At 53.0% G+C, this 17,814-nt stretch overlaps 1 protein-coding gene across 1 annotated transcript in view; it reads right to left on the bottom strand.

The window, feature by feature from the left end:
• Positions 1–878: 878 nt before the first annotated feature.
• Positions 879–17,814, bottom strand: part of SENP6 (SUMO specific peptidase 6) — a gene marked incomplete at its 5' end in the record, with an annotated part of 80,585 nt that continues 63,649 nt past the window's right edge. The window contains 6 exons of the mRNA XM_029046960.2: positions 879–2,902; positions 4,272–4,422; positions 4,505–4,573; positions 10,936–11,024; positions 11,168–11,271; positions 16,697–17,133. Coding sequence (XP_028902793.1) covers positions 2,693–2,902; positions 4,272–4,422; positions 4,505–4,573; positions 10,936–11,024; positions 11,168–11,271; positions 16,697–17,133 — 1,060 coding nt within the window. The remainder of the gene's footprint in view (positions 2,903–4,271; positions 4,423–4,504; positions 4,574–10,935; positions 11,025–11,167; positions 11,272–16,696; positions 17,134–17,814) is intronic.

Genomic DNA, 17,814 nt, shown 5'->3' with positions numbered 1-17,814 from the left:
TCTGCCGTCAGGTCGTCGCTGTGGGTGGAGGATAACGTGGAGCCGGAGAGATGCCGCTCCGTGGAGGCTCCCTTCCCCTCCCGCGCCGCGGCCACGCGTCGTTTCCCGAGGCCTACGGGGCCTTGTGCGAAAAGCACGAGCCTGGGAGTCGGGAGGACCCGGGTTCTGATCCCGGCTCCGCCACCCGGCCGCCGTGTGACCGTGGGCAAGTCCCTTCACTTCTCTGGGCCTCGGCCGCGGGAAGGGGACGGGGTCCGTGGCCGGAGGCCGGCCGACGAGACGTCGGGGCTTGTTTCGGGACCGGGGGAGGATTGGGAAGCACCGTGGTGGCTTAGTGGAGAGAACCCGGGGCTCGGGAGTCGTGGGTTCTAATCCTGGCTCTGCCGCTTATCGGCAGGGTTGGGCAAGTCACTTCTCCGGGTGACCCCATCTGGAGAACGGGGATGAAGACCGTGAGCCCCACGTGGGACAACCCGATTACTCTGTATCTTAGAGCGGTGCTCGGCACAGAGTGGGTGCTTAACGGACACCATCATCATCCTCGTCATTATTATTATGGCAGTGAAGGTCGTCCCCAGGGGCTGGACACGTTTCCCCAAAGGCGTTGGAAGGAAGTCCGAGGAGGTACCGGAGACAGGTTTTCCCGGAGACTCGGGACCGTCTTTCGACGGACTGCGTAGGGTTCTTTATCTCCCCAGAGGAGAAGGTTCCCTCCGGTTCGGCCTCCCAGCAAGCGCCCTCGGTCCCAAAGGAACAGAACACCCGAAACAAACTTCGGAGATTTTCCCAAGGCGAAATTGAGAAACGCCACGTTTTCCAGTACCGCAGAACGACCCGCATTGCGGTCGTAAAGAAATCATCGAATAACTCCACGTCGCCAGTTTCTAGGAACTGTTTTATTAAAAAAATAAGTTCGACGGTCCAACGTGAATTAGTCTGCTGCAAGACGGCAGTTCTAAAGGCCTCGTCCTATGACATTTAGAAAATGATAATGAAATCCAACATTCTCGCATATCCTAGGTAGCTTAAAGGTATTCCTAGTGTCCTAGTATTAGAAATAAGAAGTAGATGTTCTAGACGTTAGTAGATCAATGAAATTCAGTCAGCGACCCTAATGTTGAAAGTCTTCAAAAAGCGCACCCTGCTATTTATTAAATCCACAGGTGCTGATTTTATTGGGAGTGGGAACCGCCGGCAGAGAAGAGGAAGAGGAAAAGAGTTTCCAATTCAAATTACGGGCGAGACTCTAGTCCGCGCTGCGTTTTAGTATTATCTTTGGCTTCATTCCTTCCAACTACCGCATGGCCCTCGTCCTCCGAGTGCCGGAAACGTTTTCCATCCTCCCTGGTCACTCAGACTCCTTCCTCTTCTCCTTTCTTCGTATGCCGCGCGGCCTCAAATCCACCGTGGATCGTAATAAATCCTACTGCAGGTCTGGACACGGCTGAATTTCACAAAAGTCTGGCGCGCCGTCGGTCTGGGATCGGTCGGAACGTCCCGTCCCGTCTCACGCCGTCGAGTCGTCTCCGACCCAGAGCGGCACCACGGAGGCATCTCTCCCGGAACGGCCGGCGGCGGGAGATTCCTTCCGCAAGCCCCTGCGGAGTCGCGTTTCTATCCCTTTCCATCTCGACACCGACACCTCTTAATCTTTCCGAGGAGAGGGTGGGGACTCTTTTCTGAATCACAAGAACCATCTATGGCCGGGGGCTTAATACAGAAATCATACTCTGAATCACCGTTAAATGACAAGGGGAACTTCATCCTTACGCCACGAAGACCAAGGAAAACCTCACCCAGGAACACCGAAAATATTTCTCTGTAGACGTTACAAAAAATAGTTTTCCCGTGCATAAGTTTCTCTAGAGAGTCAAAAGGCTCGTTACTTAGCCAGAACTCAGATTCTGGCTCATTTAGAGGGTTGGAACCTAGGAAGGTGATGCAGGTAGATTTCATTTCCGATCGTACTTACCGAAGTATTCCGTAAAGAAGGCCTCTGTGGAAATACGTCTGTAGAGTGCCGTACAGCCTCGGTCAATGTTTCTTTACCGAACGCCGCGCTGACCACCACCTGTTCGAGAAGCCGGACGCGACGGTGGAGGATGTTTTTATTTTTTCCTACCATCCGATTCGTTTCACGGGGAAAAAGCTCCGGTCTCCCGCTGCCTTAAGGCGTGTGCTCTATTCGTGAATGTCAGCCATCCCCCAGTGAGCTCAGACACAGATTATTCTCCGTTCTATATTCCTCTCAAGCGACTATAAGAGATCAAAATAGGATTGCAACAAAATACCTGAACATTCTCAAGTGTGACATCGGCCGCGGTGGGGGGGAGGGGGGGGGGTCAATACGAATTCACAGAAAAATAGCAAGTTAACCATTTCCTCCCATAAATATTTTCTTTTTATTTGTTTTACGTTTAGAAGTTGCTGTTCTCCGTACTATTAACAGAAAATACATAACAAAAGCCTTCTACCAAGTGAAAACAAAAAGCATTACAAATGTTGGAAAAAATTGGCCTCATTAACATATGTACAGTCTTTTCCTTAATACTTACTCTCCGGGGAGTTACATACATGACACATTTATACAGGCATTAACGTTCCCCGACCACAGTGAACAGTGAGCCCGTCTCAGTTCTCGACTCTCCGCGGAGGAAGGCGAAGACGGGCCGCCGGCCGCCGCGGCCGAGCGTCAGTCCGAGCCGCTGTTGACGCCCTGCTCCGACCTGTCCCGTGGGGTCGCTTCGCCCGATCTGAGGTCCTTCGGTCCCTTCTTGCCTCGGCTCTGATCTTCCTGCAGCTTGAGGATTAGGTTGCGGATCTCCTCTCGCTTGGTTTTCATTCTTGGGCGGGGAAACCAGTCCGTTAAATTCATAGGCAACTCGAAATTGAGGATCGGATTCTACGGAATTGAGACCGGCGGTTAGGACAACACAGTGACTTTTTCAGGTCGCTTTCGACACCGGCGTGTTGGGCTTTTGGCAGACGAGTCGTTTCTGATCAATCAGTCGATGACACTCTGGCACCGTCACCCAAGGACAACCCTACGTCTGTGTCTTCTATGTCCTTTTTCTCCCCTCCCCACCATGGGAGAGAATGAGAGCGTGTGTATCCCCCTCACCGCCCCTTCCTTCCTCGCCTTGACCCAATCTAGGCCAGCGACGTCTGGCTCGGCATGGACAAGCGAACAGAGCGCGGGCCCGGGAGTCGGCGGACCTGGGTTCTAATCCCGGCCCCGCCGCTTCTCTGCTGCGTGACCTGGGACGGGTCGCTTCGCTTCTCGGGGCCTCGGTCTCCCCCATCTGTCAAATGAGGATTCGATAACTCTTCTCCTGCAGAAACGCCCTGGGCCTGTCACTCCCCTTCCTAAAAACCTCCAGTAGTTGCCTATCAACCTCCGCAGGAAACGAAAACTTCTCACTCTAGGCTTCGAGGCTGTCCATCCCCTTGCCCCCTCCTACCTCTCCTCCTTTCTTTCTCCCGCCCACCCCGCACGCTCCGCTCCTCCGCCGCCCGCCTCCTCGCCGTCCCCCGGTCTCGCCCGTCCCGCCGTCGACCCCCGGGCCGCGTCCTCCCGCGGTCCCGGGACGCCCTCCCTCCTCGCCTCCGCCAGACTCATTCTCTTCCCCTCTTCGAAACCCTACTTAGAGCTCACCTCCTCCGAGAGGCCTTCCCACACTGAGCTCCCCTTTTCCCTCCGCTCCCTCTGCTCCCCCTCTACTCCCTTTACCTCCCCTCAGCTAAGCCCTTTCCCTCTGCTCCTCCCCCTCTCTCTTCCCCTCCCCTCAGCACTGTATTCGTCCGCTCAACTGTATATATTTTCATTACCCTATTTATTTTGTTAATGAGATGTGCATCGCCTTGATTCTATTATTTTGTTAATGAGATGTACATCACCTTGATTCTATTTATTTGCTATTGTTTTAATGAGATGTTCATCCCCTCGACTCTATTTACTGCTATTGTTACTGTCTGTCCGTCTCCCCCGATTAGACTCTAAGCCCGTCAAAGGGCAGGGACCGTCTCTATCTGTTACCGATTTGTACATTCCAAGCGCTAAGTACAGTGCTCTGCACATAGTAAGCGCTCAATAAATACTACTGAATGAACCCATGAATACTTAGGACCGTGAGCACCTTGAGGGACGGAGATCGTGTCTGACCTGACCTGATCTGGTAACTAGTTTAATAGTAGAGTGCCTGTCACCTAGGAAGTGCTTACATACCACAATTATTATTGGCGGAGATGCGGGGAGAGGAACAGAAACCCACCTCAAAAAAGCTTTCCACATACTGCAATATGTACACTCCGCAGTCACTGAAGTTATTCTGCTGGGGCACTTTGGGGCTCGAGCCTTTCATGACATCTTTGGAAAAACTCCTCTTACTCCCTTTGCGGACTTCCCATTCCACTTCCAGGTACCTGGGACGAGACGCATTGGGTCAGACCGCCGCCGCGGCACGGGAAACGGCACCGGCCGCAGGGTCGGGGATCTAGGACTTACTCTCTCAGGATTTTTACGATGTTCGATCGAGACGGGCCTCTCAGGGAATCCATAAGCAGGATACACGGTCTGGGGAGACAGAGGGCGAGGCTGAGCGCTTCGAAGCACGCGGAAGCACCGAAAGCGACGCGCGGAAGTGATAGGGTGACTCGCTTTGCACGCCTAAACCCGTGTGAGATTGAGCTCGTCACTGCCTTCTTGGGTTACCTCGGTTTGCTATTTCCTGAAGATGGCCAAGTGACACAGCAGGATAACTCCCGAAACAACGCGACCAAATAATCTGGGGAAAGTTAATAGGATTTTCACGGTTCTTTTTCCCCCCTCTAGGCCTCGGGCTCTTATGGGCAGGGAACGGGTTTGTGCTCGCCAAGTACAATTCCGCAAGAAATAGAGACCATCCCAACCCAACAACGGGCTCGCAGTCTAGAAGGGGGAGCCGGACAACAGAAAATAAAAACGAACAGGGCAAATAAACAGCAAACAAATAACCAGACAGATCGGGGGGGTGCAAGGGAGTATAAGGATACGTACATAGGTGCTACGGTAACGGGGTGAGGATCGAAATGATTAAGGAGATACGGTACAGGGCTCCGCACGCAGTAAGCGCTCGACGGATACGACTGAATGAATAAAGCCCGGGTGACGCGGAACAGAGGGAAAACCGCAACTTAGAGACCAAAGGCATCGTGATCGATAAGGAAGCCTTCGATCCTACTTTCTGACAAGACTATGGAAGATCGGAGTTAATTTTTAAGGTACAGGAAGGAGAGCACGACTGTGTCGTTCTGGGAGGAGACCTCTGCGCCCGAGAAGCAGTGTGGCCCAGTAGAAAGAGCTCACGCTTGGGAGTCGGAGGACACGGATCCTAATCCCGGCTTGGCCCCTCATCTACCGCGTGACGCCGAGCAAGTCACTTCACTTCTCTGGGCCTCGGTAACCTCATCTGCAGAACGGGATTAAGACTCCGAGTCCCTTGTGGGACGGGGACGGTGACCAACCCGATCAGCTTAGTCCATCCTAGCGCTTAACTACAACGCCTGGCGCAGAGTAAGCGCTTGATACCGCTAAAAAAGGGAGCGCTCCGTAACTGGGTCGCGCCCCCTTACTCCTCCCCGTCCCTTACTCTTTCCTTTCGTCGGAGGCAGGGCCGTGAGACCTGCCTGGCTCATTTTCCGGCGGGCTCCAAATACCATTCGTTTGTCTGATGATTGCTTTACTCCGTTCCTAGAATTGCCGTGACACTGCTTTACTGTACAACTGCTATGCTTTAGTCAAGGGATCTGATTTCTATGTGGTCTTATGTGGGTTGAGAGATTAAATAGGATTTTTGCTCTATCAGACCTGTCACCATTTTCTTATAGACTTTCACAACTGTAATCCTTTACTGCTGCTGTATCTTACGGCTATAGGGCTAAATAAAAATTTCATTAATAGTCGTTACTGTCCAAATCACTTCCTGGAATAATAATACATATTTTTTTTAATATCACCCTTCCGATTTGTTTGTGTTACAATCTGATGCTAGAAGTCGTTTCGCTACTTTTCTACGCGTGGTTTCACACTTCTCTATTAACCACTTAGCAATTCCAAGCGGTAGGGAAGCAGCGGAGCCCGGCGGGTGGAACCCGGGCCTGGCAGTCGGAAGGACCCGGTTCGAATCCCGGCTCCGCCACTTGTTTGCTGTGGTGTCCCCGGGCAAGTCGTTTCACTTCTCCGGGCCTCGGTGACCTCATCTGTAAAACGGGGATTAAGACCGTGAGCCCCACAGGGGAGATGGACTGTGTCCAACCCAATCTGCTTGGATCCACCGTAGCGCTCAGTACAGTTCCTGACACATAGTAAGCATTTAACAAATACCACGATTATGATTATTATTATCATAAGCAAATACAATGAGGAACGTCCAACGCAATGGAAAATTTGGAGAACGCGGCTTTACCGACGTGCCCAAAAGGCCTTCTGGAGTAAAGGCTGTGGAAAACAGAGTAAATCCAAGCCAGGGGAAGGGACTGTGATCACTGTCCTTTTCTGGTGGATTACATCTTATTTTTAATTCCTCCAGGTCCTTGTTCTGACATTCTCAGGATCCCCGTCCATCCTCCCTCTTACTGCTTCAATTGTTAAAAAATAATTAAAAGCTTGTTATTTGTGACGCACGCCGGCTCTCCTGGAGAAACGCACTATTTAAAATATAACGCGGGAAAGGGCACTTAAGGAAGGAATCAACCGGAGGATGAATTCTGGAAATCTTCTGAAGCGGTAGGGTGACAGAGCCCATTTTTCTTCGTGACTCTGCCCGAGCGAAAACTGGAGGACCGCAGCTGCGTGTCTCAACTTCCTAAGGTGCCAGTCAGCTACCTGACTTTTAAAAATTCTCCCGAACGGTCCTGCAAATCCAGGCAGCAAGCGAGGCGAGCCATATCTACCTAAATGAACTTCATTGTCTTCCCAGGGATCGATATTACTCACCGGCTCTCCGGAAGAGACCAGCCCATCGCGACGACTGTTTGTTTGTGGCAATCCAGCACAAGACCGAAAAGCTTTCAGGTGAGCTCCAGGACACCTCCTTTCTTTTCCGAACAGAAGAATCTCATGCGCGACACCCGCTTAAGCGTTTCAGTACGGTAAGGGCTCAGTGAATACCAACGACTGATCGGCTGAAAGCGGCCGAACACGGTGGCGTAAAAGCAGATCACAGAAAAATTTCTGTACTAAGAAATGAGCCGGTGAATCGCGGCATCGCCCCCAAGCCCCGCTCGACGGGGAAAACGGCCAACGGCCTAAAAGAACGGGTCTAACGGTACAAAGTTGACGCTCTAGTACGGAGAGAGCCCGGGCTACCGGCGGGTCGGCTCGAAGGCTGGATGCGCTTTCTGCGTCCCGGAGGAGAGAGGGGACGTGGAACCGCAGCCTGTCGGAGGGGTCGGGGACGGGGACGTCCATTCGGGGGGCATCGGCGGAGAGGCGGTAACGGAACCCGTGGGCGGATGCGCTTCTGTGGGTGCAAAGAGGGCGGGGAAAGGAAGGGAGGGACCGGACGGAGCCTCGCGGACACCCACGGCCGAGGGGCAGGAGGCAGATGAGGGGGCAGCAAACGGAACTGAGAACGAGCCGAAGAGAGGGAGGGAGGGAACCGGCTTCGTTTCTACGTCAGCAAAACGGAGGGCGGATCGCGTTTCGAGGAAGAGGGGTCGGCACAGGGTCAACAGAGCTGAAGGACGTCAAGGAGGAGGAGGACCGGGCTGAGCCCGCTGGATCCGGTTCCATGGAGGAACCCCGGTGACCTTGACGGACGCAGGGTCAGCGGGGTCAAGTGGCTGGGAAGAGGTCACCGAGCGAGCTGGCGGAGAGGAAGCAAAAGCAGGCGCGGTAAATGTTCCATCGCAGGAGTCCCGATAGGAAGCGGGGCAGGGGATGGGGAACTAGCTGGGATTCTGGGATGGAGAGGGGGCTTTTTTTATACAAAGGGGGATATTTGAAGGCCGACGAGTAGACGCCTCTTATCGTTTTGATCATCCCTCGCGGGTCAGCCACCAATCTTCTCTCTCCCGGCTTATTCTCAGAGGGTGAGTCTCTAAGGGGCCGGAGACCACGTCCGTTTTCATCCATTCATTTTTGCCCCAGCACTTCTGACGGACCTTTTTCCCAGAGGAAGCCCTTAATAAAGCCTCTTATTTCTCCTATGACTACTAGAGCAATTAAATCAGTGCCATCCGCAGGCGACCCTCCGCATCAAACGGCAAAGGTCCGAGAATAATAATAATAATGATGATGATGGCATCTATTAAGCGCTTATTATGTGCCGGGCACTATATTAAGCATTGGGGTGAGTTGTCCCACGTCGGGCTCCCAGTCTCAATCCTCATTTTCCAGAGGAGGGAACCGAGGCCCGGAGAAGTGAAGTGACTCACCCAAGGTCGCACAGCAGACAAGTGGAGGAGCCGGGATTTGAACCCATAACCTTCTGGCTCCCAGGCCGGGGCTCTTTCCCCCGAGCCACGGGGCTAATCAGGTTGGAAACGGGCCCCGTCCCACATAACTCCCATTTTACAGACAAGGTAACTGAGGCACCGAGACGTCAAGTGACTCGCCCCAAGTCCCGGAGCAGACCGGAGGCGGACCCAGGATCGGAACTCGGGACCTTCTGGCTTCCCGGCCCGTGCTCTAGTCGTTCCGTCGTATTTACGGAGCGTTTACTGTGCGCAGAACACTGTACTAAGCGCTTGGAGAGCAGAATTCGGCAACCGAGAGAGACGATCCTTACCCGACGACGGACTCACAGTCTAGCCAATAGGCCACAAAGTACATATATATAAATATATATATATATATATATATAGTGAAGTTTGGTGCTTGAATGCCTCAAGTGTCACGCCCAGTGAGAAGTCACCAGTGGCTTGGTGTCACCCTGCGGGGCGACGAATTGCTTCTAGCGCAGCTCTTTCGTGAAGATCTCAACCAAGGGATCGTCAGAAAGGTGCAGACGATAGCAAAGGCAGGAAGGCTCAACACTATCAAAGACGTGAATAGAATTCAAAGTGACTCTGATATATTTAAATCACGGTCCTAGTGAAAAAGGACGAGATTCAATCACGGTACGTGTCAGGAAACCAATTCAGGGGTGAGAAGCAGACCCAAGTACGAGCCGGGAAAGACCGGCTCAGAGGAACAGCCGTCCGGCACCGTTTCATCCGTCGACGAGCAAGGGGCGTGGAGGAAAATACCCTTTCCCCAAACAGCCGATCGATCAGTCGTATTCTTTGAGCACCTACTGCTTACGGAGCACTTTGCTAAGCGCTTGGGAGAGGACGATAAAAAGCTGGTGAAGAAACTGCCGCCCTCAAGGAGTTGAAGCTATAGAGGAGCGAATGGAGCTTCTTTCTGTAGGTACGGCAGAGCAGTCGAAGAAAAGGAGGGGGATTCACGTCCTCCCAACAGGCGAGGGGGCCGACTAGCTATAAAGTAGGCTGAATTTCCCAGCAAGCGCTGGTTTTTTCCTTGGGTGGAGCTGGTTTCTGGTCCTCGACTTGCGGACGTAGAGCCAAGCTGGGGCAAGGCTTCCGGAGAAGCTCCCCGAGGCTCTGGCCCTCGATTTCAGAATACTCCCCCTCACAGGCTGCTCCGCTGTCGGCCGGCCCCACTGCGACGACATCCCGGGTGCTTCCTTCTCGCTTACTGATGGAGTGTGGGAAGGATAAGCCGGAGGGCTTCCCACCTGGATTTCTCGGTTTGGAACAGGGATTTTTCAGCTCTCCCTCTGAATTCCCATCTTTCACGGAGGAAATTACTGCTTACGAATATTCCGGCCGTGAATCCCTTTTCGATACGCTCGTCCGGGGCTTTAGGGTTTTCCCCCAAAAAACTCGCACGGGGCCATTTTCTGAGCCCGTGGAAGATCCTACGGGATGGGCCGGGGTGGTCAGAGGGATCTTTCCACCCGTGTGGGCCTTCTCGGAGAGATCCTCCGAATCTAACGAATACGGGGACGGATGCGGGGCTCGGGAAGAGGTCCCGACTCTGTCACAGACTCCATCCAGGAGATGGTCTATCCCTCCCTCCCCTCAGGGACAGAGATGTACAACTGTGCTGTGTCACAGAGATGCGGCAGAAAAAAATAAAAATCTCAGAGCCACGGCTGAGCGGAAGCTGAACAAGAGTGAATCGGTAGTTAACACGCCAAAACGGGACTGGGCTATATCGACAACAGTTTGTCCTGCAACGTTTAAACTGTAATCTTCGTAAGACAGATGCTTAGTAGACTTAGGTTCGCCTCTGGTTACTGCTCTCTGAAGGGATCTGGAGAAACTATGTAGAGGATTCAGAGACGAATGACGGTGGTCGAAAGGGTCACAGGCAGAAAAATCAGTGTAAAAAGCAAGTTAAAGGAATACAGCCCGGAGAAGTGGCGCGTCTCTAACTGGATTTAAACATACTTGTATTATAGAGAAGCTCCCGACCAACAGATCTCCGTATCCGCCGACAGCCGGACTGAGAAAATGGGCTTAAATTCAACAGAGAAAGTGCGTTGGACTGAAGGAAATACTTTTTAATTATCCAGGGGGCAAAACAGCGGGGGTGACAAAACCCCAACAGAGGGTTCGCGGAGTCTCCATCCTGGAAACTTAATTAAAAATCAGTTACCTGACTGATTCATTCGACCGCAATTATTGTACACTGACCGTGTGCAGGGTGCTGTGCTCAGCGCTTGGGAAAGTACAACACAAAAACAAGACTATAATACAGTGTGATTTACACGTTCCCTCGCCGCGGGCGGGGGAACGGAATCAAACGCTCTTCTGAGCTCTCTTACGGCACCAGGAATTCAGGCTGCCACGGGGATTCTGCCTGTTTTTCTTCCGTCCGTTTGCAGGCTGTCCCTGAGGGGATACGGTCGCCGCGTATATACGCGAGAAATAAAAATCAGTACTTACTGTTTACAGATTGTGGGCTTCAGGTGCCACAGGCCTAGTTCCGAACTGCAGTTTTCCTCCGCGAGGCCCCCATCGTCGCTGCTGTCTTCCTATAAGAGGCAAGAGTTAAATAACCCTCAACAAAGCACCGTTTCCGACAGCTCGGATAAGCAACTTAATACACGCCGTAAAGTTTAAACCGGAACGGTCCAAGCGACGACCGCTCGGTCTTGGACTCGGTTTCGTTTTTTACCTGGTTATCCCGATCTTCTGAAAAGTCAATAAGCTCATCTTCAAGAGATTTACCACTGTCAGTTAGTTCGTCACTATAGTTTAGTCTGATTTTGTTTAAGCCATCTGTATTGGTCACAAGAAGAAACGTTATTTTTTTTTTTTAAAAAAAAAAATACCACTTTCACGGATGCTCATATCGAATCAAACGTACGTAGTTTTACCTCAAGCCTTCCGGTCGACGGTACCGAGTGAGCCCCTACTCCTTGCAAATCACCGAGTCGAGCGCGCGGGGGAGTATAAACGGAAATTAAACGCACGGTCCCTTACCCGTAAGGAGTTTACGATCTAAAAGAGGAGACGGCCACTCAAAAGGTATCGACGAGGAGTGGAAGAGGGAGGATCCCTTAGGGACGAGAGTCGGTTCACCACGACGACATGCCGAAATCAATCAGAATAACCGAGAACTACCCGTTCTGCGTTCGGCCGCTAACGCGTACCTCCTAGGGGCGGCTGCCGAGCTGGAGTGTGGGGATCTAACGGGGAAGGACTTGCTGGAGGAGGTGAGATTTAATGAGAGCTCTGAAGGTCGGAGACGGAGACGGGCCGGGGCGGAGGAACGACGTGAGCACCGCAGGCGGAGGCGGGAGAACGGAGGGCGGTTAGGCGAGCTACGGAGGAACGAAGAGCGAGGGCCCACGAAGAAAGCAGCAGGGGAAGCGGTAAGGTTTGAAAAGCCGCGGCGGCCTCGACGCCAATCGAAGCTGCTCTCCAGCTACCGTCCGGCCCGCGCGCTCCGCTCCTCTAATGCCGACCTACTCGCCGCGCCTCCATCTCGTCTATCTCGCCGTCAACCTCCTGCCCGCGTCCCGCCTCCGGCCCGGGAGGCCCTCCCCTCTTCACGTCTGCCAGGCGATCGCTCCCCCGGCCTCGGAAGCCTCACCGGAGGCACATCTCCTCCGAGGAGCCCGCCCCGACCAGGCCCTCGTCTCCTCTTCTCCCGCCCCGTTCCCCGTCCCTCGGATCTGCTCCCTTCATCCACCCCTCCCTCGGCCCCACAACGCGCCCCACAACGCTTACGTACACGACCCCCCTCCCGGCCCCCCAGCACTTGCGTATATATGTACGCATTTGTTATTCTATTTCATTAATGACGTGTATATATCGACGATTCCATTTCTTTATTCTGACGGTACTGACGCCCGACTACTTGTTCCGCCGTCTGCCGCCCCCTTTCAGAAAGCGCTCAGTAAATACGACTGAATGAACGAACCAATATCCATAACTTACTTATATCCCTGTCGGCCTCCCCCTCTAGACCCTAAGCTCGCTGTGGGCAGGGGACGTGTCTGCCAGCTCTGTTATACCGTACCCTCCCGAGCGCTTAGTTGAGGGCTCGGCACATAACGAGCGCTCGTTAAACGCCGTACGAAGTATTAAATATTAGAGTGCCTTTCTGTCCGATGCCGAGCAAAGATGATTCCAGGCTGCGGCAGTGCGCGACCCGGACCAACTGGAAGAGATGGCGATAATGACGGTATTTGTTACGCGCCTACTATGTGCCAGGCACGGGGTGGATACGAGCAAATCGAGTTGGACACGGTCCCCCGTCCCACGTGGGGCTCGGCGTCTCCATCCCCGTTTTACAGATGAGGTAACGGAGGCCCAGAGAGGTGAAGTGACTCGTCCGAGGTCACACGGCAGACGAGTGGCGGAGCCGGGATCAGAACCCACGACCTTCTGACTCTCAGGCCGGGGTCTATCCACCACACCGGGCTGCTTCCCAGAAGGAGTCCAACGGCGGAGCGGGGAATGCTTTAACCCAGATGGGAGCTGAGACCTCTGCTCTCTTCCCTCCACACTCACTCGCCTGGGGAAACTCATCCACTGAACGGCTTCAGCTACGCTTTCTCCGAGGATATCTCTCACATCTACCTCCCCGGCCCCGACCTCTCACTCGCTATCCAATCCCCCATCGCCCCCTGACTTTATCTCCCCTGGGGTGGGCCGACCGCCGCCTCGAGCTCAACATTTCCACAACTGCACTTCTCGGCTCCTCTCCTACTCCCAACCGGCCTTCCCGCGCCCAGACTCTCTCCCCTTCCAACCACACTCCACGACGGGACCCGGATCGTCTTCCGGGAATCCGGGAACGCGGCTCCCGACGTCCAACCGAAGACTGGCCCTTTCCCTCCGCGCCGAGGACAGGCTCCCTGCCGCTGGCTTCCAGTTCCTCCATCTTCCTTACTGGCGTTCATCCCCCGCTGCTTCCCAGCCCCCTCCCTATTAACTCCTCCTGGTTCCGCCGCGCTCCCGTCCTACCCGCCTCCGACCGCCCGCTCCCCTCGTCCCCGGAACCCGGAATTCCCTTCTCCTCCAAATGGGCCGGACCTCGACCCTCTCCGCCTCAAAAGCCTTCCTAAAATCCCACCGCTTTCCCAGTCGATCATCGACAGCCCCAATTACATCAACTCTCCAGCCGTCTCTGGCAGATATGTACTTCTTGCATCCCGCTCATCCTTGGCGCTTGGGTTTATATGTATTTTTGACGGAACGTTCGATTTTCTTTATTTTGATTCCCTTTCTCGTGAATTATTTCTGTATCCGTCTCCCTCGTTAAAGGGAGTGGGGAACACGTCTGGCGCTTCACCTGTATTTCCCAACCACCTACTACAGTCCACTGCATTTAGCGGACGCTCAATAAATACCATTACTATACTATTAGTGCTCTTCGGGCTGCGCTCTGGGAAAGAACTGACTCCCAGTTCCCCGGGCATTCCGCTCGGATACGCTGCCTCTCTGATGTCGCCGGGGGGGGGGGGGGGGGGTTCCTTAATGATTCTGGAAGTACCCGCTGCTTTTTGGACTCCACTTCCTCCTCACGTAAGGACCCAGCCTTAGACTTTCCCATCTCTCCCTCTCGGCAACCTACTTTCATGGCAGCCTCTGGACTGGGAGCTCTTTGGGGGCCACGTTTCCACGTTCTGCACACAGTAGGCCCTCACTTAATACCCATGATTGATTAAGCTTATTTTATTTCCTCTTCTAAACAGAAACCCCCCTAGCTCTCTAAACCGCGTGACCGGACAGAACGGAAGGGTAGCCGTGTTCCTCAAAGTGGGCTGCTCAGGGAAGGCAAGGGGGGGGGGGGAATCCAAGTCTGCAGTGAGGTTCCCTAGGATCCCTGAGACACTATTTTCTGTTTCTTCCCGGGTCTATGATCCCGACTCTACCCCCTGTCAGCTGTGTGACTGTGGGCAAGTCACTTCACTTCTCTGCGCCTCAGTTCCCTCATCTGTAAAATGGGAGTGAAGACTGTGAGCCTCACGTGGGACCTCATTCCCCTGTATCTACCCCAGCGCTTAGAACGGTGCTCTGCACGTAATAAGCGCTTAACAAATACCAACATTATTATTATCATTTCTGCAGTGGGACCTCCAAAAACCCAAGCCACTAGCATCTTTAGAAGCCACCGGCATTTTCCCTCTCTCTTTCCCCAGCGTCCCTATTGTTCATAATAACCACAATATTACTGCTGTAAGTACTGTCGTTGGTTAAACGCCTACTTTGGGCCAAGGTAACCCCGGTTCCTCAAGGAACTCACAGTCTAAGTAGGAGGGCGAACGGGTATTGAATCCCCACTGTTCCGAGGAGGGAGCCGAGGCCCAGAGAAGTGAAGTGACTCGGCCAGGGTCACCCAGCAGGCAAGTGACAGAGGTGGGAACAGAAGCGCCGTTCTCCGACTCCCGGGTCCGCGTTCCCTTCACTAAGCCGTGCTGCTTCTCTGCTACGGGGGGGAGGCAGGAGCCCCATCCAAGTCCCTCAAAACTGTGAATCGGAGGGCCACCTGACTAGAAGAAGAGCTGCGGAGGCTGTCCTCAAATCCAGCCGTGACTGCCCGCGGTCTATCCAACGGGAAAGGGAGGAAGGAAACGGGAAAAGCGGAAAGCCGGGAAAAGCCACCAGGCTGCCCGGGCCTGGAGATGGCCTGCGTTTGGTCCCGGGACTGACAAGCAGCGGGGTTTAGTGGCGAGAGCCGGGCCTGGGAGTCGGAAGGACCCGGCTTCTCATCCCGGTTCCATCACACAGCTGCTGTGTGACCAAGGGCAAGTCACTTCGCTCCTCTGGGCGGACCTCAGTGTAAAAAAGGGGATAGAAGCTTAACTCGATTACCCTGCATCTACCCCGGCGCTCGGAACGGTGCTTGGCATAGTGAACGCTTAACAAGTACCATTATTATTATTACTATTACTATTGTTATTATTACCAATTGGGGCTCCGGGCAGATTCCCTGCCCGGGACCCAATCGGACACTCCCAAGGAGGGTTGGGACTCTCTGCCATGATAAATCACGAAAAATCAATCAATCCATGGTATTCATCGAGAGCTTACCTAGCGCAGAGCACCGTATCGACAGCTTGGGAGAGTACGACGGAACGATAAAACAGAGACGTTGGAGCTTTTGGCCAGAGGCCTGCTGCTCTTTCGCCGGTCTGAGGACTGATAATAACGGTTAATAATTACGGTATTTGCTAAGCGCTTATTACGGGTCGAGCACGGTACTTAAGTGCTGGAGTGGATGCGAGCGAATAGTGCTGGACAGGGTCCCCATCGCCATCGTACGGATAACTGAGACTCGGAGAAGTGAAATGACTCGTCCAAGGTCACACCGCAGACAAGTGGTGGAGCGGGGGTTAGAACCCTTGACCTTCTGACCCCCGTGCTCTATCCACTACCCCGTGCTGCTTCTCTCCACGTAGGCGAGTCGCCGCGGGCAGACGTCGTTTACACGGAGCGTCGTGTAGCTAAGTCTTCGGGCCGGAAGAACCAGACTAGACAAGATGTCTCTCACCGCACGCTTGCCTGGCTCCGGTCGGCCTCAGAGGCTAAGACCGGGTGGCCACCACCCCTCAATTTCCGAGCTGATGCTCTCCAAAGCCACACCTCAAGTGCCCAAATTCTGAACTGGCCAGTTTTCCCGCTCTGCCCCGGCTTCAAGATATCTTAGGCCTCCCGCCGGAGCCACCGGGGAACCTGAGGACCCTCACCTGACCACTGCAATCACGAGATATTGACTGCTATCCCGATCACTGAGGGAGGAAGAAATACTGGTAGAGGTGAGTGCAAGTGGCGTCTCGAAGGAACCTCTTCTCCTCCGAACCAATCCGTACAAAAATATAACTGGACGGTGAACTCTTAAAACCAAAGCAATACTTCAGATTTCCAAAAAACCCCCAAAAAACATGCCTGACACTTGTTTCCTAAAATATCTTCCCTGCAAATTCCACACACTGTACCATTAAAATATTATTTTTTTTAATGAAAGAGAGTGCAAAAAAAATCCAGGTCTTCCTTATACGTGTGACTCCTTCAGCAGCAAATGATCTCTAAGAAAAATCTGAACATCTCTAAATATTTTCAGGCATTTCCGATCCAATTTTTTCAGAGGCGCATTCATTCGGGGGCCTTAACTGAAGGTTTTAACCGCATGACATGTATTTTGAATCTCCTTGCTTTTTGCACTTCAAAAAGAAAAAAACGGAATACTTACCGGCGCGTTGTAATGGTGATGAATATTCACTCTGCCTACCATTTTCATCTTTAGTCCTATTATCACCTTTGTGACAAGGCGATTCTATTTTTTTAAGTTCCTCGCTTTCACCGTCAGTCCGATTTACTCTTCTCGAGTTGCTCTTCCCGTTCCCCGCACCGCTTCGGGAGGGTGACTCGTTCTCCTCAATTCCGGCACTTGAGTTCATTAAAGTTGAAGCAAGTTTTCTATTCAGCGTTTTCCTCAGCACGGGCTTGACGGGCGAGCCGGGCGAACCGCTGTCCGTTTCGTTCGTCAGAGGAGACGGAGCACAACTCTCCCTCTCCGCTGGAAAACCTTTCAACTGGGGAGAGGGGTTTTCACGGTACTGAGGGTTGGGTTCGTATTTAGGTTTTTCCAGGCCGGGGAAACAAACCACTGCCAAAAACCAGTGGGCGCTGCAAAGAGAGACACAAAAGCAGTCACGCCTCTCCAGTGACCAAGCTTTGAAAACGGCCGAATCGCTTCACTGTCAAAAGACGGAGAGAGGCATCGGGTCCGTCCTTTACTTTCTATTTCTCTGAAAACACCCGGCTCGATCTAAAGAGTCTTAAAAAGGGGAATCGACCTCTTATTAATCACCAGACCTGCTCGGAGACTAGGACGTCCAGCACAGCTCCACACCACCCACGACGCGGATATATCCGCGGTTTACGTTTGAGGACGCCGTTACCGCGGTGGGACCGCAAAAGGCAATCACATATATGCACACACACTCCCCCGAAGACTATCTTCTGTTGCACTGACATGGCCGGGGGCGGGGGGGGGGGGGCAAAGCTACAAACATAAATACCTAAATAATTTGCTTTTTTAAGTTTTGGAAATCAACACTTCTAAAAAATAAAGGGTCGGGTCCTACCAGGGGAATAAATCACCCCCTTTTGAGTACAGGTCGGAATTTTGGGACTTTTTGGTTGACCGGGCAACAGGATCTGGCCGGGCAGTTGTACCTTCGGCCACAATTCTGTGGACGTTCCGTGGGATTCCCGTTTTTCAGGAAACTTCCTTAAAAAAGAAAGCACAAATATCCTACATGCCATCTTTTGGAGCTTTACAATGTGCTATTTCTAAAAAAAACT

The sequence above is a fragment of the Ornithorhynchus anatinus genome, chromosome 19 (assembly GCF_004115215.2).
Source record: "Ornithorhynchus anatinus isolate Pmale09 chromosome 19, mOrnAna1.pri.v4, whole genome shotgun sequence".
NCBI lineage: Eukaryota > Metazoa > Chordata > Mammalia > Monotremata > Ornithorhynchidae > Ornithorhynchus > Ornithorhynchus anatinus.
This window is presented reverse-complemented; position numbering and strand designations above follow the sequence as displayed.